Here is a 27014-nt window from a genome sequence, read left to right as displayed (position 1 = left end):
GGAGAGCTGGAAGTCACATTTATTCACCTCTCTCTCTCTCTCGCTTTATTCTGTTACTGTTCTTATTCCTTTGCTCTTATCTATCACTTTCATTTTTCTATTTCTTCCTGTTATTTCATTACTTCCTTTTAATACTCTCAATGTATTTTGGTAAGAATTGCATACAGGTGGAGATGATGGAAAGCTGGTGAGAGACCTCGTATGAGAGGCAGGGACGGGGGGGGGGAGGCTGGGGGAAGAAAGGGCTGCTCCCAGGTGAGAGCTGGGAGGACACACCCTTCCCTGTATGGGATAAAAGTGAGAGGGGACCTTATATTCTTCTAACTCCTTTTCTTCTTTCTCTTTTTCGCTATTTTCTGTTTAGAAATTGTTTTGTTTGTCTCATTGTATTGTGAAAAGCCTTAAGAAAACTTGGGATCTATAAGAAAGCAAAGCCTGTCTGCCCCAGCCGCAAGAGTAACCGCAAAAGGGATTGGCGTGAGGCCTGCAGACTCCGTGGCACAGAGGCAGCAGACAAGTTCTCGAACCACACAACTTTTATTTTAAATAAAACGCAACACAGATGCAGGCTTTGCACACCGGTGTCTGTGATCAAACAGGCAATGCAAAACGAGGAACAGGCCAAGGCAGAGTTTGTGTGGCAATCTTGTCAAAACAGCATGAACTAAAACCTTGGTGGGCCACGACTGGGGGGAGCGGGCAAAGGTCCGGCCCCCTCCCAATGGTGGGCGTCCCAAGGGCAAGAGGTGGAACTCAAACCAAAGCGATGTTTATGAGAAACAGATGGTTCTGGGGGTGGGTGGGTGGGGGGAGAGCTCCCGTCCACCCTTCTCTTCCCAACTGCAAGGCTGCCATGTTCCCGGGTCACCCCCCCCCCCCATGAAGCTCCCGGCAGAGGAAGGCCACCATCTCTGAAGTTCTCCTGCCCTCAACCCACTTGATATGTCAGACAGAGCAGCTGGGAAAGCCACATTCTCAGCAGCCTCATTAAAGGAACCCCAATAAATAAATACTCCAAGTCCAAGCCCTCCCCTCCCCCCCGAAAAATTAGCAAGCCTCCAGTGCTGGGCTTGGCCACCCCCCAGGCTCACACCCCCCCCCCAAACTCCCCTGAGCCAGGAGGGGAGGCCAGAGCTTGGCTCAGCACAAACACAACAGGCAAAGTGCAAGTGAAATCCAGTACGGAAAAATATACAAAGAATTTGTCTCTCAATATAATACAAGGGATCGGGAGCGCTCACACCCAAGACAACTGGAGAAAGAATAAAATTATTCAATAAATAAGGAAGGTGGGGTGGGGTGGGGGCGGGGAGGGCGGGGCCAGAGCCCGGGGCACCGGACCCAGCATTCTGCCCCACCGCAGGCCTATTTACAGCGCTGGTCTCCTCTCTCTAGTGACGTTTCTTTACCAGGTAGTCGTGGGCTTCCCACGGGATCTGCGGAACGCACAGAAAGCACCGCGGGCCTCTCGGGTCGGTAGAAACCTGTTATAATGTGTGACTGTGCAGGACGAGGCTGTACAATGCAAAACCGTAAATGTCCATGGCCTGTGAGGAGTGTGGGGCGGTCGGTCGGTCGGTCGGTCATGGTGGGGCAGCGAGCAAGCGCACAAGGGCGGGTGCAGCCCAGCTAGTATTCATCCTGGTCCTCCGGGTGCTGCTCGTCCAGCTCCTCGTCCTCCGGGGGGGCAAAGCCTTCCTGCAAGGACCGGGGAGAAAGAGTGAGACACACGCATGCATGGCCCGGTGGGCTGCTCCCGTGCCAGGGCTGGGGCAAGGGCAGCTGGCACTGACCTCCGTGGCATACAGGATGCCGATGATGCCAGAGATGATGGGGCTGTTCTCGCTCTCGTGCTCCTGGCAGATCAGCTCAATGTCCCGCAGTTTGCTGAAGTAGAAGTCGCGCTCCTTCTCCAGCCCGTCCACCGTCAGCTTCAGGTCCACCAACTGTCCCCACCCCGGGGAGAGAACGGGCAAGGTGAGCCAGGGCGGGCAAGGTGGCGCCAACCCCAGCAGCCCCTCCTGCCGCAGCCGAGCACAAGGCCGAGGGCAGGGAGCTGGGAAGACGCCCTTTGCTCTGGGGGTGCAGCAAGGGAAGAGAAAGGGCTGCTCTTCTTCCCCAGACTCACACAGGTGGGCTTCAAAAAGTTCCCACTTAATAATAATAAATATTCCCCAGCCACTCTGAAACCGAAAACTGAAAACATCAAGTGTTAAAAACCTCCCGATACAGGGCTGCCTTCAGATGAAATCTGAAAGTTGTGTCATTCTTTATCTCCTTGACATCTGAAGGGAGGGCGTTCCACAGGGGGGGCGCCACTGCCGAGAAGACCCTCTGCCTTCTGTCCCACAGGCTGGGCCTCAGCTAAGGGGGTGTCAACCCTGGTTGTGGGCTTCCCAGAAGAGGCACCTGGTTGGCCAAGGGGAAAAGAGGATGCTGAACTAGATGGGCCATTGGCCTGATCCAGCAGCCTCTGCTTAGGTTCTTCTCCCCCCCCCCCCGGTAGGTAGGTAAATAAAAATAAAATAAAAATAATGATGACAATGATGTTTTATTATTTATACCCTGCCCACCTGGCTGGCTTGCCCCAGCCACTCTGGGCGACTTCCAACACATAAAAACACAATAAAATATCAACCACTGAAAAACTTCCTGAAACAGGGCTGCCTTCAGATGTCTTCTAAAAGTTGTATAGTTATTTATCTCGATATCTGATGGGAGGGCGCCACTGCCAAGAAGACCCTCTGCCTGGTTCTTTCAGCCACCTCTCTTTGGGCCCTGAGGGATCCTGGCTCACTTGCATCTATCGCTGGCTCACAGCTGGGAGGATGCGCCTCCCTCCCGCCAGAGTCCCCAATTCTCCACTCCTCCTGCCTGGAGACTCTCTCCCTGCCTTAAAGCAGCACTGTGGAGGCGGCTTGCTTGGGCTTGCCCCCGGGCCCCCCCCAAGAGCCACGGGGCCAAACGGAGAGGACGGCTGCCTGGCCCCTTTGCCAGCGGCTGGAAGGAAGAAGCAGGCGCTCCCGAGTCCAGCTCAGGACTTACTTTACGGCTGCTTCAGGGCATCACAGGCCTGGCCCATGGGGCTGGACGTTCCCTTGACTTGCTCTTTGAAGTGGGGTGACTGGTGGGCAGTCACTGACCTGGTTTGGATTGACAGCAACAGTGCCTCCCCCTCCCCCACCCCCCAATATCCAAGTCAGGAAAAGGAGCCTCTGCAAAGCTCAACGTCCTTCTGCCCCATCCCTGCCCCATACCTGCTGGTTAAGCTCCAGGATCTGGGCATCTGCTTCGCTGCCCCCATTCCGGGCCAAGGGAGGGTTTTTCCGTACAATATTGCTGGGAGCGACGTTGAGCCGGGCCGGATTCTGCAAGTTCTTGGGGCCTGTGGGGGAGGTTCGCTGTGGGACTGTGCAAAGAAGCCAGAGAGAGAGAAAGAGAAATGGAAGTTACTCAGGAGTCTCCCAGCAATCTGCCCTGTCCGCTTCTGCCAGGGCGTGTGCCAGAGTGAGGCCTGCAAGAGGAGTGTGTGCAGCTGGAGCCCCAGAGGTGGAATGGACAGGGGGGGGGGAGAAGGAAGGAAGGAAGGAAGGAAGGAAGGAAGGAAGGAAGGAAGGAGCGATGGCCACTTTGGGGGCAGAGTGTGGGTGGAGGGACTGGGTGAAATCCAGATCCCATGGGTGCTCTGCACCACTGCAGAAAGAGACAGCTTGGCGGAGGGCCTGGCTCCGGGTCCCCCTTCCTCCTGCCTCCCTGGGAGTCAAGGACAAATAATTCCCCCCACCCCCAGAGCAGAGAGGCTTTTTCTCCCGCCATGCCCCCCATCCCAGGGCAGCAGCATCAAGCTACACACATGCAAGGAAGGGAGCCGTGCCCCCAGCCAGCCCCCCAGCCGTCCCAGAGGGTGTTGCTGCCACCGCAGAGCAAAGCAAGCGAGCCCCGCTAAGGAGAGCCATGCAGGGCGTCCCTGGGGACCCCCCCCCCTCTTTCTGGGCTCATCAGGTCAATGCTGGACCTCACCCTGTTCACCTGGGGCCTGCGATTCACCCTCTGGGGAACAAGCTGTACCTGGGGGGGGGGAGCTTCTGCCCCCTTCAAGCGGAAGCTCCAGCAGGAAGGAAGCTGGTTGCTGCAGCCAAGGTCAGGCCAACCCTCTGCCACCCTCTGGGCTCCACGGCCTGCTCACCCAGAGTTTCTGTGTGTGCGTTCCATATTGTGACTCAGGTATCCCTTCCCTGGCTCAGGGAGGGTGGCTGGGGAGCAGGGAGACCTCTTTTATCACCCCTCACCAGGGTCCCTTCTTCCGGAAAAGGCCAGGGGGAGACCAGGCCCTGGATAGGGGGGCATCTCCACTAACAGGCCTTGAAAGGTGGAGAGGAAGCAGGCTCCGGGTGCTGCCACCCAGGTTCCAATCCCCCCTAGAAAGCTGTGGGGTTCCCTGAGCAGCCTTGGGCACACAACCCTCTTCCCGCCTCCCTGGAAGCAGGGAAGGGAAACAAGGGACGGGCGAGGACTGAGGAGCCCCCGGACCCAGCCAGCTCAGAGCCCACGAGGGCAGGGCATCGAGTGCCAGAGCCCAGGGCATGGTGCGGCTTTGCAGCCGACACCACCCTCAACCCTGCCTCCTCTGTAAAATGGGCGTGCGTGGCTCACTCCAAAGGGAGAACAGGAAGGGCTGTGCTCTGCAAGCTTCCGAGGAGGGGAAAGAGCAGCTCTGAGCAGGCGCCACAACCCTCGCCCCCAAAGGCAAAGGCGGCTCTGAGCTTCTTCCGAGAAGAGCAGCCAGATTCCACAGACAGCCTTGAGCCTGTGTGAGACAATGCAGCCAGGCCCCATTTGCTTAAGCATAGCGGCAAAGTGAGGGGGGTCGTTTCCTCGGGAGGAGGCAGGCTGAGCCCTGCTGGCATGACCGGCCAACAGGGCAACGTGGCTCCCAGAGGCCAATGCAGTGTTAGGCTGTGCTAACAGAAGAGGAGAGCCCTGGCTACAGGAAGAGGCGAGGCCACGCTTCTGTGATGCTGCGTCCAGTTGGCAAACTGCAGCGCAGCCAGGACTGCTGAGAGACCCCGTCTTATGAGAAATGGTTGCAACTCACTCCCTTTAATAAGTCAGTGCACACTAGTTATGTTCATGTTGTGGACTTTTACGAGCAGAAGACCCCTTTGCCAGAACAGTCCCTGGTGGCTACATTTCACAGGCCTGAAGTGGTGACAAGTTTCTCGATCACGCTCTGTTCTAAGGTGAGGGAGGGGCCACCTGGAATCTGAGTTGGCTGGATCTTGTCTCTGCTGTCGGACCCTGCCTGCTGCTCTCCCTTGCTCCCCCTCCTTTCATACCCGCCTCTGCTTCAATCCTGGGCAGGGCTGGGGACGGGCTCCCTGCCTGGAGCCGGTGGGTCTGACTCGGGATAAGGCAGCTTCCTGGATCCCTCGGCTGCACAGCAGGATCCCGCCTCCCACGCCAAGGGAGGTGGGTTCTCCTTCTGCCCTCCCCCCGGTGCCCCAGGAGTTGCCAAGCTGGATGCCAGGGTGCCAAGGTCATGCTGGAGGCCGGATCCTGGGGTGACTGCTGGCTCTAGCGACATTACCTGCAGTGCCAATGGGTTTCTTGAGTTTGTTGAAGATGTGATCACCTGGGTTTGGAGAAGGCGCCACCTCCTGGCCTTGCCTCGCCAATAGCGGGTTGTACTCCTTCCCATCATAGTTAGCGTCAAAGAATTTCTTAAACCACTGAATGAACTCAAAGTTGTCCTGGAACTTCCCCTTCACCAACCTCTCCACTGAGATGATCTGCAACAAGTCCAGAAGAGAGGGAAGGAGGTCATTAAGAGATACCTGGTCACTCTTAATGACAACAAAGATTGTTGGTCAAACCCATGGTCTTTATTCATACGGACAAAAATCCCACATGCAAGCCGAGGGTGCCCAGCCTCTGGGAAACGGAGCCAGGGCTGCCGACTGGAGCCCAAGGCTTCCCGTAGACCCCTGCCTCTTTGCATCTGACTCCAGCCCTGACGCCCAGCTCCAGGGCCACACCAGTGGGAGCCCAAGGCAAGCCCCCTCCCACGCCCCCTGCCTCCAGAGACCCACCTTGTCCACGCCCATTTTCTTGAAGGCAGCCTGCAGCACCTTGAAGTTGTGGATATACTCGTGCTCCAGCTTGGCCTGAAACTTCACCTTCCTTAGGTGGATGCAGCCCGGGAACAGCATGTCCATGAACTGGCAATAGGCAGCCCCTGCCAAGGGAAAGGGACCAGAAATGGGCTTCCACGCAGCCTCACACCTCTGGACCCCAGCACAGCAGGCAAGGTCCCTTCTTCCTGCTACGCCCCAGCCAAGTGGCGGCTCAAGGCTACCCGCACTGCCAGGGCTGCCCCACCCCATCGCCCAGTACCTGAGCACAGCTGCTCGATCTTGGTGTAGTTGAGCTGCAGGGAGTCATTGACCCACGCGAGCATGTCATGGCGACTCAGGTTCTCGCTCGTCACAGAAGTGGAATATACATTGACGGCCATGCCCCAACTGCAGGAAGAAGGGAGGGAGGCGTTATTCGCCAGGGAGCTTACGGGAGAAAAGTGGTTCCAAGCCCTGCCTCAAAGGCGAGGCCTCGGGTGCCCAGGACTGAGCCCAAGACCTCAGCGCACCAAACAGCCCCTGTTGCGCTACAGCAAGGGGGGGCAAGCCTCGTTGGCCTGCCAGGCCAAATCTTCATCTCCACCCCCTGCAGAAACCATATTTGAAAGGTGGCCAGGCCCGCCTACATCCGTCACCTGATGTCATAATGATGTCAGGTGATTGCAGAGACGGGCGGGCGGAGGGACCAAGCGGGAATGAACTCCAGCCAGCCAGGTCTCTCCCTGCCCCACACCTGATGCCACAAGCAATGTCAGGTGTGGTTTGGGGAAAGTGCCACTGAAGGGGAAGGCTTGGTGGGCCAAATCTGGCCCAGAGGCAGGAGGTTCCCCCCACACACACCTTTGCAGAACAAATCACATAGAGGTTTTCGGACAAGCCTGACTAAAGCCCACCCCAAGGCGAAACGGGCAGGGTTCATTTCCATTCCACTCAAACAGCCTCATTCTTGCCCCACAGAAAATGGGGTGGAGGAGCAGAAAAAGAAACTAATTGAGGAGCATCAGCATAGCTGCTGCACCCCACAGCTCCCAGACAGGTGGGGTGGTGGGGTGGGGCATTACCAAAGCTCCTCCCCCACCCCAGCAATAAACTCCCTGGCCCCCACCTGCACGCAGCCCCTCCCCTCCCCTCCACGGTGGCTGAACCTGCACTTCACCCAGGCAAAGTCCAAAGGCTTCCCTTGACCAGGGCTGAGGAGTCAGATTTCAGTTTCCCCCAGCGGCATCTTTTCAAAGGGGCAGGGAGAAGATGCCAAAAAATTCGCAGCAATTGAGCACAACGGCACAAAAGCATGATGGAAGCGTGCAAAGGCAGCCGGTGTTGCCACTAAGTCCAGGGGCCCCAGAGCAAGCTGTGCATGTCAGACTCGGGCCCTTCCAGAGGGAGAGAGTCCTCTCTGGCTTTTGCAAAGGAAGCTGCTTCTGCAGAGCTGCAAATGGGAGGCCCCGCTCCGCTCTTCTGCCTGCAGGCATCCACCGCACCACCAGGGGGCATCACACTGGCCATTGCACATGGGGGGGGACAAGCAAGGAGAAGAGGAATGGGCGCAAGTGAGGGGTCACTGGACAAAGCCCCCCCCCTTTCACCTGGAGAGATGTCTGGGCCAGCGCCAGCACCAGCCCCACTGGCCACAAGGTTCAAGGAGGGCTGCCCACCCAGAAAGGGGGCTGGCAAACTCCCAGGCATGTCATAAAGCCCCACCTCCCGCCTCCTCAGCCAATCAGGAGGCAGGGCTGACACCACCTCTAGGCACACAGGGGAATCACAGGGAGAAAGTGGGCCTCCCCTCATCCCCACTGCCCAAAGCAGAGAGAGCACAGACAGAGCAGCCAGCCTCCGGGGCCAGGCAGGAAAGAGAGCTGGAGCCCCCCTCGTTCCCCCTCCAAGCCAGGAGGGCGCCTGGACAGGGTCCCCAAGCCCCCAGGATCCCTCCAAGGAGGAAGGAAGACTTCCTTGATCTGCTCAGGACCACCTGCCTCTGCCAGGAAAGGGAAGTGCGTTTCAGGAGACAGCTCTCCCGTGGACCTTCTGCCTCAGAGCGCTGCTTGGCCTCAGGGCTGTTTCCTTGAGGGGAGCTGGCAGAGACAATAATGCCTGTGGGGCAGATGAATGGACTGGGGAGAACCTCAGAAGAGCTGGGTGGCTGCGGGATCACCCCAAAGGCTCACCTAGTCCAGCCTCCCATTTCCCCGAAGGCACAAGGACAAAGGCCCCCATTGCCTGTCCAGGGAAGCCCCAGAGAGACATGTCCCCAAAAGGCTCCAGTGCCAAAATCTGGTGGGTCTGATGCCAAACTTCCATGGAAGGAGGACCCCCTCTGCTGCCTGAAGCTGCAAGGAAAGCAAGTGGAAGCGCGGAAGCACAGCTCACTGACCCCCACCCCCACCCCCCCAGGGCACCACCCCCAGAGAAGTCCCACTGGGCTGGAGAGAGGTGTCTTCTTCTGGGCAGAGGGCTCCGTGGGTCAGCTCAGCCCAGGTTCTCTTCTGACAGCCCAACTCCATTGCTTTGGCTCATGGAAGGAGCACCCCTGGATGGGGCCCCCAAGGCTGTTGCCTCCTCACCCAGGACTGGCACCAAACTGGCCTTTAGCAAGCACCCTCTTCATCGATTTGGTCAATAAGGGGAGGGAAAGGGCATGGTCCACCTGAACTGGTGCTTGGCCAGAGGAATTCTGCAGACCTCAGCCTTGCAAAGCACAGCAGGAAGGGGCTCCCTCATAACCTCCCCCCCCCACTTTCATTTAACAGCTGATAAGCCGCTTAAGGGCTGCTGGCTCCTCCCCTCCTAATCCCGCCCAAGAAAGCAGGCTTGGCATGGCGGAGGAAAGGCTGCCTTGATTCCTGGGGCTGCATCCCCTTTGCCAATTCCAGAGGCTCCTTGCATTCTGGGTCCCGATCCACAAATTCCACCCCAGAGTCAGAGGCTGTCAACAGAGCTACAGGACAGGTGGGTGCCCACCGGCTTGGTAAGCAAGAACATGGGCTTGACCGGTTGAGACGCTGCGCACGTCACAAAGTCGGGTCACGTTCTGAGACAGAGCCTGGTTTCCCAGGGAAGCAGCACTGCTTGGGCTCCCTTGCGTCGCCCAACGCCTTCTCCAAGCTTTTTATGTCTTAAAAGCTGCCCAGGTAAATTGGCTTATCCCTTGACCTCCCTGCAGGCCTGCTAAATCTGGGCATCAGGCCTTTGGGCGTGGGGAGCCTCGGACCAAATGGCACCACGCTGCCTCTGGGAGCGGCCGAATGCGGAGAAAAACACCTTCCTTTTGAGTCCAGGTATTTGAAGAAATAAGGGCCCTAGAAGGAACCACCTCGGCTGAGAAGATCCCTCCCTCTCCCCCCCCCCCTTGCCTGAACGTTTCTTTTACATTTTATTCTATTACACAGTGCTAGTCCTAATTGGGGAAGGGGGTAAAAGCGTGTTCGAAACTCCCACCGTTCTGGGCGCGTTTTGCAACAGGGAATTTCATTAATGTGAGCTGTTTCTGAGCTCTGGGCATAGTACTGCGCCTAAGATTTCAGATTCAAACTGCCACTGCTGGAAGTAAAGGAGGACATTTTTCTGCCTCCCCACTGGAGAAGGGACCCTCATCAGAATATTAAGGGGGGTGGGCAGGGGAAATATGGCTTTGTTTTTTGCAGTCTTCAGATGAGGACTACACCATGTGAAAAATGAACATAAGATTTTAGCTGCAGTTCCTTCATTTTCAGCTTTGTGTTCTTGTTATAAAAAAGCACACTTTTGTGGCGCCCATAACCTCGGTTTAAGGTGCCCTTTAGCTCCTAGCTTTCCGATCTCAGTTTCTAACACTGGGTAAAAGTGTTATGCAGAGCAGACTCCCCAGCCTCCTCCCTGTTCAAAACCCTCATTCTCTAAGTCCTAGGCAAAAATGGAAAGCAACCCCCCCTGCCCAACCAAAAGCAGGCAGAGCAACACACGCAAGGCAGGCTGAAGGGGCTGCATCACCTGCAATGGCCACGGCGATGGGATCTTCCCATCAACTCCCAATGAGGGAAAGGACCTCTGAAAACCCCCTGCAGGTTGTGACCTACCCACCATAAACCCTTTGCCCACCCAGGAGTACCAGGTCTAGGCTGATTCCAGAGGCCTCAGCACAGCAACATGTAGCTCAGCTGGGACGCTTAATCTCATGGTTGCGGGTTTGAGCCCCACATTGGGCAAAAGATTCCAGCATTGCAGGGGGTTGGACTAGATGACCCTCATGGTCCCTTCCAACTCAACAGTTCTGTGATTCTATGACTTTGTAACAGAAGCCCCAGGCCCATCATGCCGCTGGCTCTTGAAAGTCCGCCCCTCTGCACCCACCAAAGTCAGGAACTGGGGGGCAGCTTGGCTGAACAGATCAGATTAAGGGGCTAAATGTGCTTTCACTTTTGCCGGCAAGAGATTGAGTGCTTAATGCACGGCCAACAATGAAAGTGAGGATTAGGAGAGCCCGGGGGGGGGGGGGCATCTGTCAGGAACCTCCTGCAGCCGCCTCACTGAGCACAGTCTCCCCAGTGTTTTGGGGTGGAGCCATCCTGGCCTCCCCCTCTTCCCACAGAGCCCCACGGTGCAGACTCTTCTTCGGATCCTGGGACACACTGCCTCCTGGCCACAGGGCGGATGGACAAACTAGGCCATCAGCCAATCAGCTCCCTTGGGCATCTGCAAGGGATGCCGGCATACATATGGTGGGACTTTGGGTGCCATTTGCCAGATGGGAGGCCTCCTCACCCACCCGTCGCCTGGAGGGGGGATTAGAAAAGCAGATTGCGATGCAGGGCAAGGCAGGGAGAAGCTCTGTCTCCCCAGGACCACTTCTGAGTGGGGCCAGGAGAATGACCCTCGCTTGCCCAAGAAGCTTCTAGCAGGGCCAGCAAGAGGCAGGATCCGCCTCACGCCTCATGACCAAGTGGTGTGGGGACCCAAGCACTCACGCTCTGCAGCGCACATGCCCACACCAGGCCCCTCCCAAAACAGGGAAGCCATTCCACCCACCGGCCTATCACTCAAATAAGTGAGCCAAGCCACAGGCTCCCAGGAAAGCATTTAACACATTAGCCTGGATCACTAAACTGTTCGGCCTGGTGGTGGGAATTCCCTCGCCTGAGGGCGGGAATTAGGATGCAGTAGCCAATCCTCCAGTGGGGAAGCCCACCAAAGGAAATATCCCAAGGCACCTCATGACACTCTTTGGTCCCTGGTCCCCCCACAAGAGATCTGGAGCATTTGCAAGAGCAGGTCTGTGTCCGGGGGAAACTGGACACATAAAACCCCAATCAGATGACACCAGGGCTGGCCAAAGACTGATCCAGAGCTGTGAAGACCCTTGTCTGGATCCCTGTGATAAAGAGCATCTCCCTCTCTCACACCCACCAGCGAAAAACCACAGGACAAAAGGGGACAGAGCTGGTTAGAACATGGTGCTGATAGCGCCAAGGTTGCAGGTTCGATCCGCATATGGGACATTCTGCATCTTCCTACATTGCAGGGGGTTGGGCTAGATGACTCTCAGGGTCCCTTCCATCTCTACCACGCTGTGATTCTAAGTCACCTGCGGACGTCAAAGCTCCCCTGGGCAAGACTGACTGTATTGCTGCCAATGCTATGGAACTATTCATCATTGCTATAGACTTAACTTTTAAAAGTATGCCCCCCACCCAAACACCTTGCCACCATCCTTCCCATGTATGTAGCCCTTAAACTGCCCTGACTTGCACTTTCTTACAGTTTCCCCCCTAGTTTCAGTTCAGCTACTTTGAGATACTGAAAAAACTCCTGCGTTACTTATTCTGCAGCATGTAAAATTCTCACAGCACACCTTGTGACATGGCTTCCTCCAACACTCAGCTCAGTGCCCCAGGGGCCAGAGGTATTCCAATAATAATAATAATAATAATAATAATAATAATAATAATAAATTTATACCCCACCCACCTGCTGAGTTTCCCCAGCCACTCTGGGCAGCTCCAAGGAGGCCCTGTATCATTTGGTTGCTGTTGGGGGGTCCCCTTGTTTTATCTGCTGTGTAAGTCAAGAGACCTGGCCTTTCCACTGACTCTCCAGGGTGGACTTGAGCCATCTCCTGGTTGCACTTACAGAAAAGGCGAGCAACGGGCAACAGGATGACTTAAGTGCACAAAATGGTGCATGGCCTTTGAAGAAGCAAAGGCTGCTTGCCCCCCAGTTACCCAGGTAGGTAAACAGCAGGCATCCTGATGTTACAGGGATGGACAGCTCCCACCCCCTCTGGCCAAGCTGACTGGAGCTGATGGGAGTCCCACAGCAACTGGGGGAGATACAGATTTCCCAGTCCAGCTCTGCTTTCTTCACAAGGCAGGACACTCTGCTCCTCTCACCTAATTGCCCTTCCAGGTTCCCTGAAACGCCAGGTGACAGCTTTGTCTCTCCAGCCCAGAAGCGCGTCCTCTGCCTGCCAGCAGCTCTCCACAGCCTTTGGCAGAGAAGAGGCCTTTGCTAGCAACTGGGCCTTTCAACATGCAGAGCACACAAACCACCCCACAATGCACCGTGTCCTTTTGGGACAAGGAAAATGGCACGCCTTGTATCCCTTCAACTCTTGGGTGCTCAACTTCTGCATCATTCAAGAATGCCTCTTGTGGGGAAGGGCGGTTTAAAGAGAAGAAGTGGGAGGGTTTTTTCCTGCAGGGAGAAGGCCCCAACCCAGGTTGGCTTGAGGGCCACCAGGGAGGACTGGGGTCATGCTTTAAGAGCTGAGCCTGGAAAGCCCAGATGCAGCCAAGGTGGCAGCTGATGAGAGGGTGGAATTCCTCCAGGGGGCGCCTCCAGCTCCTAACATGGCTCTTAGCACAGGTGATCTTCCATGGAGCTGCCTAGCCTTGGCTATTGGGGGCAGGGGGAGAGGGGAGGGGGCAGCCACAGCACAGGCCATCGTGGGTGGGATGTGGCACAGGGGAAGGAGGTCAAACACCCAATGCCCAAGGTTGCTCTCCCTGGGCCACCGACCTGGGAAGGGGACAAGGAATGTGGGTGCCTCTCTGGAGCTCCAGTCGTTTGCCCCTGGGTGCCAGATGGGGAAGCGGGAGAGAAATCCCGCAGGCGGCTGACCAGAGGGGGGTCCGAGGAAGGCGCTCTCTGGGTTCAAGGGCTCAGCACTCGCTCTGCACACAAAAGGGTCTAGGGTGGCTCTCCAACAGCAGCTCCAGGTCCAGAGTCCAGCGCTTTGTCCCCAACAGTAGTGGCAAGGGTAATGGAGCCAAAAGGCAGAATCTAGCCATTTTCAAACCAAGTCCCAGGCAGCTCAGGTGCACGCTGGGGGTGGCTATGCCCCATTTGAAGTCAGCATTCGGGAAAGGTGTACTGCATCAAAAAGTGGAATGTAATTTTTATTCTTATTTATTTATGATTATTACTTTGTCAAAATTAAATAATAATAATTATTATTATTATTATTATTATTATGGAATGGAACAGAATGAGCCAAGAACACCTGCATGACTCTGCAACACAGGGGGAGACACAGAGACAGAGCACAGCCCCAGTCGCAGCCCCCCGACCACCACCAGCCAAGCCTGAAGCTCCCAGCCCAAGAGGGGGCCCTCCCCACCAAGCTCCTTCCTGGTGCCTCTGGCCCAAGCAGCCTCTGCAGCCGCCTCCTTCCAGGCACTAAGGCACCAGTGGGACCTTTCCTGGGAGATGGGAAAAAGGAAACCAGAGTCTATGGGAGCCCCAAAGGCAGGGAAGGAGGACCCAGACTGCTGACCCCCTAACTGGCCAACACTTCAGGACAGGAGACCCCATACTCAAAGGCAAGGCGAGCCAGAAGGCCCAAGGCAGGCAGTCCTCCCCACGCAGGCAAAGCCCAGCACAGATGGCAGGTTGAGGGGGGAAAGTCCAAGGAGGAGGAGCCACAGGGGGAGGGAGGAAGCGGAAGGGCATTGCCACATGCATGGTTGGACCTGAGGCATCTGCAACAACAACCACCCCAGACAGCTGCTGGTGGGTTTGAAGTGGTTTTCCCCCCTAGATGCAGGCACCCCCACCCACGAGGGAACGTGACTGCAAGTTCCAGCCACGCTTGTGGGGCAGGGAGACTGGAATAAAACTGGGCCTTGCACAAGCTTCTAGTGTCACTGCAATCCAGAAGTCTCGTGTTTTGCCCATGGATTGCACCATGAATTGCTGGTCTAATGGATCATTAACTGACTGCTCATAGTCACTGTCTCCTGCGTCTGACTGGAGAGAGCATCAGAGTTGCACACAGGGAAAAGGGCTTGTTAGTTATCTCCTTGTGGAACGCCACCACTTCAGAAGATGCTCAGATCAAGGAGGCACCAGGTGTACAACACAGGAATGAGTGATTTAAGTAGGGCACCAGTCAAGAGAGTGGGGGGGGGACGGCAGTGGAGGAAATTCCAGGGCAGGGGAAGAAAGCAGCAGAGGGGGGCCACTGCTCAACCAGGCAGGCATGGCTGCAGCAGCGCAAACTGCTCCCCAAGGGCCAGGTCCCAGCCTGCAACCTGCTTATTTCCAGAGAACTCAAAGTATGCAGCAAGCAGTTCACTATTTTAGTCCCACAGCCTGGTCAACAGTTGCTGCTTGGGTCAGCTGTGGCAATGGTTTATTACGCACATCACCACCAATGGCTAAGCCAACTGCACTCTTCCTGCTGGGCTTGCAAAGGAGAACTTCTCAGAGAATTTGCTCGGTCAATCTGTTCTGCGCCTCTCGCTCTGCAACCCCTTGGCAGCACCCAAAATCCACCACCTAACTGTGCCTCATCACCCTAGAAATACAGTAAACGGAAGGGCATTCTAAATCCATCAAACAACAATGCTTTCTTGAACCTACCAGCAGTTCTAAGAGGTTGCAAGTTTTTTTTTAGTCCCCCTGAACTGGCTCACTCCTGGCAACTAGTGAGGGCACAGAGGCACAAAGGTGTGCTCGGTTTCGCATGGGCCCAATACAACAACAACAACAACAACAACGGATTATTTATACCCCGCCCATCTGGCTGGGTTTCTCCTGCCACCCTGGGCGGCTTCCAACGAAAGATTAAAAATACATATATATAGATAGATAGACAGATAGATACCGGTAGATAGATACTTTATTGTCATTGTACATAGTACAACGAAATTGAATGCCATTCCACATTTACAGCCACATATACACACTTATACATTCACAGCCACACATACACATACATGCCATCCATCACATACAAAACATCAGTCATTAAAAACTTCCCTAAACAGGGCGGCCTTCATGGCGTCTCATGCTGGAAGCCCCCGACAGTGGGATGCTCACTACTGGAGACAGGATGGCACCTTCTCAGGTTGCATAAAGCAGCCTTTGCCACAGCTGCAGCTGGCAAGGCCATGCCGGCCTGGGGCTGGCTGGAGTCAAAAACATCTGGAAGGAACCAGGTCGGCAAAGGCTGGTGTAAGAGTTATATTCTGTTTCAAATCAATGTGTTTCTACGGTTGCAACAACAGGAATGCACTTTCATTTAGAAATTACCTCAACTACAAAGGGATTTTTTTTAAAATTTAAATCCATGATTTAGTGTTGTTCTTTTTACACCTGGTAATTTAAAATGCATAAATGAGCCCCCCCCCCCAACCTGCCCAGCAGTGCTGCTGAGGGATGCTTCACCCGGGGGGGGGCATGTACAGGAATGAGCTGCAGGCAGGGGCTGGTGCTTGTTTGTACTGGGCGGCTGCAGCTGGGATCCCATCCTTGCATTTGCTAGGGTTGGAGCTCTGCCTGCAATATTCGCAGCTGGTGGCTGGTGTAACTTATGCCCGGTCTCTCTCTCCCTCTGCCACTAGCCCACGAGAGGCAAATGTCCACCCAGTTGCTATACCCACTTAACAGGCTCTAATTTTTACTCAGTGAGATCAGAAAAGAAGGTTTCCAAGTGAAATGGCGCAGAAGTAGGGGAACAGCAGACACTCCTGGATGACTGTCAAGTGAATGTTACCAAGGTCACTTGTGCTGCTTCTGCCCAGGACAGAGCGGAAGGGCTGTGCTGTCCCAAAACCACAGCTTGGGACTTTATCAGTAGCCCAAGATGCCCCTAGAGGAGCAGCCTTCGGTCCCTGCCTGCCTTCGCTCCAGTGGCTGTGCCCCATTCACACGGAAGTCCTCGCCTGGTGGAAGCCAAATGGGCCACCCCTGCAAGTCCCAGGAGGCGACTGATGCCCCTGCCTGGCATGCCAGGGAGAGAGACATTCCACGCACCTTCCTTGCTGATGTGGCTCAAAAGAAGCCCAGCAGCCCCAGGTTCCTCCTCCTCCTCCCTCTCGCTTCTCCTGAACTCACAATGGCACCTCCAGAAGCAGCTCTAAATAAGGCACCTAAATCCCAGCAAAGTTTAGACAGTCACCAAATCTCATTTTAAGATGGGATTAGAGCCCCAAAAGGCCCTGGCGAGGGGAACGCAGGTCACGCGAGTGGCAGTCCTGCAGGGACACAGCCCTCGCCCACAGCCCTCGCCAGCCCCCTCCCTCAACATGCAAGCTGAACTCTGGCTCCACAGGCGGCCTAGGAGGGCACAGAAGGCAAGCTGTGCCAGGCAACATAGAGGCAACTGGGGCGGAGCAGGGATAGACAAAGGACTGACTCCATGGGCAACTGCTGGGAACTTTTTGCCATCTTAGCAAGATGGATGATGAAAGACAGGCAGCTTGGCTTGTCAAGCACACTGAGGCCCAAGATGCTCCTAGACCAGTGTTTTTCAACCTTTTTTGGGCAAAGGCACACTTGTTTCATGAAAAAAATCACGAGGCACACCACCATTAGAAAATGTTAAAAAATTTAACTCTGTGCCTATATTGACTATATATAAAGTAATTCTCTTGAATTTTTCAATTTTTCCCACGGCGCACCAGGCAACATCTCGCGGCACACTAGTGTGCCGCGGAACAGTGGTTGAAAAACACTGTCCTAGACTCCTTGTGTTGCTTTCGCTTCAAGAGCCGAGCACGGCTGCTTTCCTGCCGGAAGATTTTGCTTAGCCATGATGCCAGCTTTGGGAGCGCTGGCTCTGGGAGACGGCCTAATCTCCCTGTTTAATCCCATCCCAACCTGCGCAGCACCATTGCACCCGCCTACCGCCAACTCAGCAGAGGCCTCCCAGCTAGAAAGTTCCAGGCTCACCCCCCCCCCAGTCATCCCATTGTGTGCCTAGTCCTGCTTATTTGAGTCCCAAGGCAGAGGCATTCAGAGGGGGGCTTTCGGGAGCCATCTGCATGCAAAGAGCAAATGTGTTCTAACAGGGGAAACCAAGCAGAAGTAGGCAGCGTGCCAAGCGCCCGGGACGGACCCAGCTCCAACACTGGGCAGGAGCAGAAGTAAGGGGAAACGGGGCACAGCAGCAGCTCTGGGTCACAGAGAGGGGCCTCACTGCCACCGCCACAAGTTCTTCTCAGCGGCCTCCTGGCTTGGGTGGTCCAGAGACTGACTGCCAGTTCCAGCCTCTTCCCGGCTGCCTTCAATGGACTGGCATTGCACCCAGGGAGGTGACCTCTGCGGATCCCCAGAACCCTGAGCAGAACAGCCAGGATCAAATAAGAAGCTCTGCTCTGAAGCAGCCAACTGACCGCTTGCTTAGTGCTATGATAATACTACCTCTGTGCATAAGGAGGCAGGCAGAGCCCCAACCACCGCACATTCCGTGCCATATTTGAAACTGCTATGAGTTTAAGGGTGGAACCCAGCAACGGGACTTGCCCTTCTCTTCTTCCCAGGCAGGTGCCCCCCCAATACCCCACCCCCAAATTAACTCAAGAAGTTCTCCAACTCTCCAGAGCAGATTGGGGTGGGCAGGCAGGGTTGCAGGGGGGGGGGAGGAGATGAAAGGAAATCTGCTTCCACTCGTGTCCAGGCATGGATGGATAGAGTCCTGGACCTGCACTTGAAGCTAACAGCTCACACTCCACTCCTTGCTTCTCCTCAAGGCTAGCAAACACAGACATATGCAAACCAGGGGGGGGGGGGGGGAAACAGGCACATTGTCAGGGTGGATTTGATTTAAATCACTAGTCAGTAAGGCTTGATTTAAATCTTTTTTTTTTACAAAAAGACTCGTTCTTGCTGCTATCATCTTAATATTTACAACTAGAGGAAGGTTTCGTTTTTGGAATAATAAATTTTCAGAGTAGTTTTTAAAGTTAAACCAAAAATTACTGATTTGGTTATACTATTAGAAATACATAGACTGATAATTATGAAATTATTGTGAGGTTTAATAAGTTAACTTTATATTTGGACAACTTTTCTACTGTATTGGAAGGAGAAAAATAATCATTTCCTTAATAACAATTTATTTACTAAAATAATAACATTATAGCATATGTATCTATGTTTGTTAACTGATGTGGTAAAACAATTTAAAAAAAAACTTAGGCTGAGTTTTAGCACACATGGAAAACTTAAAATAAATCCTTATTTCCTGATGAATAGTATTTGGACTATAATGTAACTTAAATAGAAAACTATCTTTAGAAAGATTTTTCCTCCAAAAGCATTTTATTTTAAAAATCCAATTTCAATTTTAAAAAATCTGGTTCTATTTTTTTAAACAATCATTGATTTTTTTATCCACCCTGCACATTGCTGCAGTCATACAAGGCAATGCACATTGTCCTGACCTCCTCAAAGGTCCCTGGAGGTGTTGGGCTTTGCTTGGACACAGATCTCCCACCAACTGGAGTCTCAAACCCCTGAGCCTCCTTCCAGAGACCCACAACCTGCTCATGTGAGGGGCTCCAAGAAAACCGCAAGCTGCCCTTTGACCAGATCAAACCATTGGTCCATCTAGAACAGGAGTGCCCATGCTGACCGGCAGCGTCTCTCCCAGGAAGATTCCCAATCCTGCCTGGAGATACCAAGGATTAAACTGGACATTTCTGCATGCAAAGCAGATGCTCTCCCACTGCCGAACAAGCTGGCCTTTGTTGGGGAGGTCACAAGCTCCTTTGCTTGTCTACAAATGGAACAAATCTTGTGCATCAAGCCAGAGAATTCCTAGCCTCCCTGTCCTGAAGATTCACTGTGGAAGAAATGCAAATACACTAACAGAAACGCAGTTAGGCTGCTTTAAGTAGCTCTCCCACCCCACCCCCCATCTCAGCTGGTGAAAGTAGGGCCAGGTAAACAGAATTTAGCCAGCTCCCAGAAGGTGAGTCTACAGGAGCCAGGGATGCGCCAGCTGCAGCGCCAGCCATTACTCCCTGCACTGCTAGGATGTGCGGTCTCCCACGGGTGATAACAGGAAATTTATTTATTTGGATTATTCTTTAAATCTGCCTTCTACCTTTCTGCCAAATGGTGCTTACAGCAGGAGTGCAATAGGACAGAAAGGGTGAGGTGGTCTTTGGAGGATGCTGGGATCCCGATTTGCCAGCCAGTGCCAGCTCTTGGAAACCATTCTCCCAAAACTTGAGGAAGGCCGTGCAGATGCTGGCCTTCCCAGAAGCTGTGATGTGCAGAAGATGCAGCCAGAGAAAGTGGGCCTCTCTGAACCAATGGCTCAGCTCTAGCCGTAGACACAGGCAAAGAGGCACTAGACTCCAAGCCAACCGAGAAAGGTATTTCACATCCCTTGGCAGAGCATCGCATTTCTAAGCCCCGGGGATTCCCCCCAGAGCTTCACTCGGATACTGCAAAGGCAAACTAAGGAACAGAAACCAGATCGCAGGCTGAACCTGACCCAGAACAGCAAACCAGGCAGGGAAGAGCTTGTGCTCAGGTGTGGGGTCCCTGCATGGATGAAAAGCTGGAACAGTCTGGAACAAAAGTCCTGTCTGATGTCAACTCAGGCTCCAGAATCATGGAGAAAATACTCTCTATTCACCACTTTCTCCATGCCATGCATAATCTGACAGACCTCTATTATGTCCCGTCCCATCCCCGCCCACTGCACCCACCTCCCCCCCCCAACTAAAAATTCCCAAGCATTGCCACCTCTCCTCATCCAGCCCCCTGAACAGTTCGATATAGCCCTTTCCTGCACCTTTTACCAGCTCTACAATGTCTTTTTCGAAGTGTTGCGGCCACAACCAGGGACAGTATTTCAAGAGTGTTCACACTACAGATTTCATAGAATCATAGAGTTGGAAGGGATCCCGAGGATCATCTAGTCCCACCCCCTGCAATAGGCAGCAACTGTCCCTTGTATAAACAAAGGTTCCACCTCATTCTAGCGGCAACTGGGAACGGTGTTTGAAACTCCCATTGTTCTAGGCGCATTTTGCAACAGGGAATTTCATAAGCGCGAGCAGTTTCTGAGCTCTGGGAGCAGTACTGCGCCTAAGATTTCAGATTAGAACTGCAGAGTGGAAGGAAAGGAGGACCTTTTTCTGCCTCCCCACTTCCAGCTACTCTCTGAAGATTGGAGAGAAGACCCTCCTAAGAATATTGGGGGAGTGGGGAGGGGAAGGACTAGAGCCAGGGGTCTGCAACCTTTAAGACGAAAAGAGCCACTTGGACCCGTTTCCAAAGGAAAAAAAAAACTGGGAGCCGCAAAGCCATTGCGACATTTAAAACAAATATAACGCTGCATATATTGTTTCTTACCTTAATGCAATAATAATAAATAACGTATAGGAGCCAATGCAAAGTATAATTAGTAAAAACAACAAGAATAAGTTCTTACTTTTTTGCATTGACTCAGGGGCGTACCCAGGATCAAAACTGGTTTTCCTCCTCTAAAAGGCAGGGAGGGGTGCGCTGGAGGGGGAGCCCTTCACAGCGGCTCATCCCCGCTTGCTTTAAAGGGACATGGGGACGAGGGGAGAACACTCCGTTTCTCCCCTCCTACCCATGTCCCTTTAAAGCATGCGGGGATGAGCCTGCTTTTGGCATTGGCGCGGGGTGGTGGAGAAAGCAGCAGCATCCCCGCTGTTTTCTCCACCACCCCGCACCTTTGGGATCGGAGGGCAGCGCGTGGGGTGGTGGAGGAAATCCTCCACCAACCTCCCTGCCGCCCACCGATCCCAAAAGCAGGCATCGCAGCTGCCTCCCCGCACCTCCCGCCGAACGCGGTGGGGGATGGGGAGAAGCAGCAGGAAGCGACGGGGATGTTGCTGGATCGTGTCAGCACCTCCGTTTGCCGAAAGAAGCTTCTTTCGGCGAACAGAGGTGCTGACATGATCCAGCAACATCCCCGTCGCTTCCTGCCCGCCTCCCCCCATCCCCCGCCGCGTTCAGGGGGGTGGGCACAGGCGGGGCAGCAGTGCAGGCGGGGCAGCAGCGCAGGCGGGGCAGCAGCGCGGCAAGTGGGTGGGCGCAGGCGGGCCAGCAGCGCGGCGCGGCGCCTCCTACATTTCGGCGCTAAGCGCCGGCCCTGCCCGGAGCCGCAGCAAACCTGTCAAAGAGCCGCATGCGGCTCCGGAGCCGCGGGTTGCTGACCCCCGGACTAGACCATGTGAAAAATGAACATAAGACTTTTTAGCTGCAGCTCATTCATTTCCAGCTTTGTATTCTTGTTATAAAAAAGCATGCCTAGACAGTCCGCTGTTGTGCCCATAACCTAGGCCTAAGGTGTCCTTTAGCTCCTAGCTTCCATAGCTCAGTTTCTAACACTGACTGTGAACTCTGGAGTGCTGCTGACTCCAGAGCCTGGCCTCCCTTCTGTTATGAGCCAGACCTCTGGCTCTTGGTGAGAGAAGTCCCCAAACTCTGGAGAAACACCATCCTGCGCCATTCCCCTCCTTGCCAACGGCATCCCACCTGGAGCATTAACATGAATGCCTCTCTCCACCAGCCTGGCACACCCAGACAACACCACTCTCCTTCATGCCTGGCACACCCAGACAACACCAAGGGAGAGAAGGAGGAGCTGAGAAAGCCCCAACAACAAAGCGCCGCCGGGACGTGTGTTGGACTCCACTCAAGGGGTGGGTTGCCCTAACCAAAGACTTCACTACCGGTAACAGTAGAGCGATCAGGAAGGCAGACAACTATATCTGCTTCAAGACTCCAGAGAACTCTTGTTGCCTGTTGATCGTTAATGTTTTGGAGCTGCTGAAAGCACCCCCCCCCAAATGCTGGGAATTCATGAAAGTAAAAACACCACTTGCACCCACTAGTCAGAAAGCTTGCAGCAGAGGGGGGGAGAGGGCAGTCAAGCCCAGGTTCCCTTCCCATACTCTGACCAAATGCCCACCCTGATCCATCAGACAGGGCTGTGGGGAAGGGGCACACAAAGGCCAAATAGGAGACTATATAAATAACTATCTCTGGAGTAACCATGGAGAGCAGGAATTCCACCCAAGCCACGCAGCTGTCTTTGGGGCCTCTGAGCAAGACCGCAGAACTCCAAGGTAAGCAACAACTGTGGGCATTTCTCAGCTTGCTTGCATACATCCTCCCTTCAAGGAGAACAAGTGCCACCCATCCTCCCAACACTCCCAGACTTTGGCATCTGCATTTCTCTGCCACCCAAAGCCCCATGTGGAAGCACCGCTGAAGATCAGCACCAGAGACGTGGACTGTGTGGCACAGGGTGACCGAGAGGAGGAAAGAGCCTGCCACAAACAGAGGAAAAGCAAACAGGAGGAGTGGTGGGTGGGCCCCGTTTGCAAGAAAGTGGCAAGCCCTTTTCAAATAAAGCAGAATTAAACAAGGCCGCTGCAGCAGGCAAGCAGGCGGGCGTCTCCACTACGAGGCAAAACAGTCCCTGCTCTTGCCAAAGCGCCGTTAGAAGCCACACTCACCACCTTTTCACTTTCTATCATCCCGGCAATTAGCAAGGGACCCTACCTGGGCGATAACTCGTGGAAAATATGCGCAGGCAAGGCCAGCAGACTTCCAGGAGCAGAAGTCAGCTGTGGCAGTTGTGTATAGGAGGGCCCTGAGCAGGAAGATTCCCTTTACATGAGTGGAGGTGGGGGTCAGCTTTCCATCAGCACCAGGGCAGGCCCACCACTCCCCCTGCAGCTCAGGCTCCCTCTCCTTTTGGCTTTCCTGAGCCTGCACCTCTTTCTCCAGACCCTTTGCAGCTGCCTGTCCCAAATTAAGTTCCATATACGCGGACCCACCACAACCCCACCTGCCAAGGCTCCTGCCGCAGCCAGAACTGGGAAAATCCTTAGATCAGCGTGGCTGATGTGGCTCCCAGGCAAGAGAAACCAGGAGGTCTTCCCTGCAATCCCCAGATATAGCCATTTAGCAGCACTTTTGTGGGGGGGGGGGAGGGGGACAAGAATGGTGATAAAGAACTAGCTGGGGCCAGCTTCAAATTTCAAGGGTGGCTGGGCAAGAGGTTGTTGCGGGGCCCTTGCAGCTGAGGCTTGACAGAGCAGACTGTGCTGACACAGCTCCAGCAAAATTAACAGAGGGCCTGACCCACTTATCCAAGCACCACCTCTGCCCCAGGCCTGGGCACAGTGAGCAGCAGTGACACAGCATGTCAAGACGGCAGCTCATCCACCACCAGCTCCCCTCTCAGCTCACTCACTTAACCAGAGCCTTCTAACTCCCAGCCCATAATAAAGCAGTAGGCCCTGGGGGGGTCTCTGCCCATCCTCTTCAGATATGCCAGTTATTTCAAGTATTTAAAAGCATTTTCAAATGAAGAGAGGGATATGAGGACCAGAGGCAAGGATCCGCAGAAGCAGCTGTCTGGGAAGCTCATGGAATTTCTTCCCTTGGAAATTTCCAAGGCATCCATCGGCAGCTGTTTGTCAGATCTGCAAAAATCCCAGGCTGCCCAGAAATCTGAAGTTTTGCTTCAGAAATCTGTGCAAGGAGGGAAGACCACAAATCTTACACTCCCCCCCAGTGAAAGAGGCTGGAGTCAAGAGCAGCAGCCACGGTTTCCCAGGCTGCCCCTTGGGTTCCTGTCTCCTCCTCCCTCCAGCTCCTCCTGCATTCCCTAGGAATCTTCTCTCTTGGCCAATCCTCTCCAGAAGCCCCTGCTCTGCTGATTCTCTCCTTTCTCTCAAGATGTTGGCAAGGTCAGTGTGAATGCAGAACATGCTTTTTGTTGCATCTGTAGCAACAACCCCCCGTCCTGCACACTTCATCTCAATTTCCTTGTTACCTGCTATGAGACTACACTGGGCTAAGTCAAGAGGAAGGGGCACAGCACTAGATCCATCAGAAGAGTAGCTGGTCATCCCTGCACATTCCCAGCCACCCTGAATGACGCGCCTGCCGAGTGAAGCCTGCAGACTCCTTGAGAGAAAAGCCGTCTCAGGCACAAACAGCAGATATTCTGTCTGACAGGTTCATAAATATGAGCGATCAAGGTGAAGTTTGAGGCTGGCTGTGCAGAACACTCAGAGCATCTTTCCAGCAAGGACTTGAGGCTGCCTTTCTCTCATGGGAACACAAGAAGAGGCGGCTGGAAGAGGCCAACGGGGCCCATCCAGGCCAGAAGCCTCTTCTCACAGCAGCAAACCACCAAGTCAAGGGACAGCCGGAAATCAGGAAAGCTAAGCAAGGAGCCTCCACAAAAAGAGCTCTCAGCTTTTCAGCAATTGCCTGTCCACACTTCTCAGACACGAAGCTGTGTATGGCATCTTGACACTCCACCCCTAAAAGAATGCCGTTCAAATGGCATCTGCAAGGTGGCTCAGAGACCCACAGGGTCTCCCTCCCGCCCCGTTTGGTGCCTTCCACACTTTGCTGACTCCAGCTCCCTTCATCTCTTAGACGGGGGGGGGGGGGTTGCTGGGCAAAGTATCTGAAGGGCCCCAGGGCTGGGTGGGGTGTGCGCAGACTCCATCGGCTCCTTGTGGAAGGAAGCACCTGGATCATGGCACAATAGGAGCAGATGGCAGAAAGGGCAAGGATGAGCCGTCGACACTTGAGAAGAGAACACCAACAGCACAACTGCTGACGGCCAAGGCAGCCGGATGGGAGGGAAGAGCAATGGGGTCAGGAGGGGGTGCAGCATTTGCTGGCCGACCCAGGAGGCCCCAGGGGCCACCCCAAAGGGTTTCGATAGCCGAGCGCAGCCACGCCTTGCCTTGCCCTCTGCCGCAGGGGCAGAGCATTCAAAGGAGGCATGCTGGGCCCCAAGGCAGGGCTCATTCATAAGCAGCAGCAGTCTGGTCTAAGGAGTCTCACCAGCTGAAAAAAGAACGCAGCAACACTGCCAGGCTGCCCAGTGCCTTGCCGGCTACCGCAAAGGGACAAGCAGGAGCCAATGCCCACAAGCGGCTCAGAGCTAAAATGGTCCTCCAGCCACACCCTCTCCAGCTATGCCACAGAGTGTGCGGAGGCCTCTCTGCTGGCATCCCATCGGTCAACAAATCAGCAGCGATGGGCAAGGATGTTTTGCAAAGAGCAAACCAACCGTGAACCGCCCTGGCCATGGGGTCAGGATCTGCCCACTTACTTCAGCACAGGCTGACAGGATCACCGGGAAGATTCTGGTATGCCCCAGTCCTAGGATGAAAGCATGCAGCTCCTTCTTTTGCACTTTGCTAACTCTTAAGAGCTTTTTGGCAAGTGCCCACCATCACTTTTTGCCCTAAGAGAGAGCAGGATGGGGACAAGGGATGCGTGTGGAGCTGGCTTGTGTTAGAGCGGAATCCGTGGAGGCCGAGAGCTGGAGAGGGAATCCGGACGGGAGAGAGCGGAACCTGCTTTTCGGATCGAATCCTGCTTGCTGGTTTCCCGGCCAGCAACTCTTGGGCCACCGCCAGACCTCGATGCTGGGCTGGAGGCGTCCTGGGCCGGGTCCAGCCAGGCCCTCCTTGTGCGGCCTCTGGATCTTCTCCCCGCAGGAAAGCCTTCACGCGTGGAGGGGAAAGGGGTTCCCGGGCGGTGGGGTGCTTGCTGCCTCGAGCCCAGCAGCCCCATGGGGGGGGGGGGGGGGCGGCAGGTGCGCAGCAGGGGCCCGTCCTCCATCCCTGCGGGGAGACTCCGGCGGAGGAGGGAAAAGGGGGCTCCTTCGCCCTCCTCCCCCTCCGTCGAGGCAGGAGCCATTTTGCGGCAGCGGCGGCACGCGCGCTCACACGTGTCCCCAGGCGAGAGACCCGGAGGGAAGGAGGGACACCGACGACGACACCGACGCGCGGAGAGACGCACCGGCGCGACAACCCCCCCCCCGGCAAGCCCCGTCCCCTGTCAGGAGGCCCACGAGGGGCAGGGAGGGAGGGGGCGAGGATACGGGGGTCCCCATCCCAGCCCCCCGACGGGACACCCTCCTCCTCCCGGGAAGGGGGCGCCGAGGGCAGACACGACCCCCCCCCGCCCTCCACGAGGCAGGGACAGGGCGGGATCCCTACGCGGCGGCGGGGGGGGGTCGCCTCCAGAGGAGCCCCGTCGGACTGCCGAGTCACGGTGGCCCGCGGCGCGCAGACAGAGGCACCTGGCGGGCCAGGCCCCTCCCCGGACCCCCCTCCGGAGCCACGCCGCCCCCCCCGCTCTCCCCCCGGGGCCGACGAGGTGGGGGGACCCCTTTCTCGTGGCTCCGCATCTTGTGAGAGGAGGGGGGGTCCCGGCGCCCGCTGCCTTCACCCTTCCCGCCCCCCCCCCTCGCCCCCGACTCACGGCGGTGCCGGCGCGGCAACGGCGGCTGGCTGGCTCCGTCCTCCGCCGCCTCCTCACGGACCGGGCCGGCTCTGCTGGGGGGCCGGGAGGAGTGTCCCGCGCATGCGCCGCCCCCGAGCAGGGGCCGGCCGACGGCGCTCGCGACCGTGGCTCCGCCCTCCGCGTTGCCATGGCAACCGCAGAGGGAGGGCGGGGTGAGAGAGAGAGAGAGAGAGAGGAGCTTCTCCCGCCTCTTCTCCGGGAAGGCGCGGCCTCGCAAGCCCCGCCCACACGCCCCTCTGCGCACGCGCGAGAGCATCCCTGGGTATCCGCGGGCGAAAGCAGCTGAGCGCCTCCCGTCTCTCTGGGGAGCAGCCTTGGTCCCTCCCTCGGAGGAAG

General features: G+C 55.4%; 1 protein-coding gene across 3 annotated transcripts in view; it reads right to left on the bottom strand.

Annotated features, from left to right (window-relative positions):
* Positions 1 to 1473: 1473 nt before the first annotated feature.
* Positions 1474 to 27014, bottom strand: part of MAPRE3 (microtubule associated protein RP/EB family member 3) — a 46338-nt gene continuing 20797 nt past the window's right edge. The window contains exons 2-8 of one of the 3 annotated variants that reach the window (XM_033145257.1): positions 26637 to 26688; positions 6394 to 6521; positions 6090 to 6235; positions 5588 to 5789; positions 3258 to 3409; positions 1794 to 1946; positions 1474 to 1698 (exon numbers count right to left, since the gene is read on the bottom strand). In XM_033145257.1, the coding sequence (XP_033001148.1) occupies positions 1630 to 1698; positions 1794 to 1946; positions 3258 to 3409; positions 5588 to 5789; positions 6090 to 6235; positions 6394 to 6514 (843 nt within the window). In that variant the 5' untranslated portion in view covers positions 6515 to 6521; positions 26637 to 26688 and the 3' untranslated portion in view covers positions 1474 to 1629. The remainder of the gene's footprint in view (positions 1699 to 1793; positions 1947 to 3257; positions 3410 to 5587; positions 5790 to 6089; positions 6236 to 6393; positions 6522 to 26636; positions 26689 to 27014) is intronic. The other 2 variants (XM_033145256.1, XM_033145258.1) reach the window with 2 other exon arrangements.

This window comes from Lacerta agilis, chromosome 3 (genome assembly GCF_009819535.1).
Source record: "Lacerta agilis isolate rLacAgi1 chromosome 3, rLacAgi1.pri, whole genome shotgun sequence".
In the NCBI taxonomy this organism is placed as follows: domain Eukaryota; kingdom Metazoa; phylum Chordata; class Lepidosauria; order Squamata; family Lacertidae; genus Lacerta; species Lacerta agilis.
The sequence above is the reverse complement of the archived record's forward strand: the minus strand, read 5'-3'. Positions and strand labels throughout refer to the sequence as shown.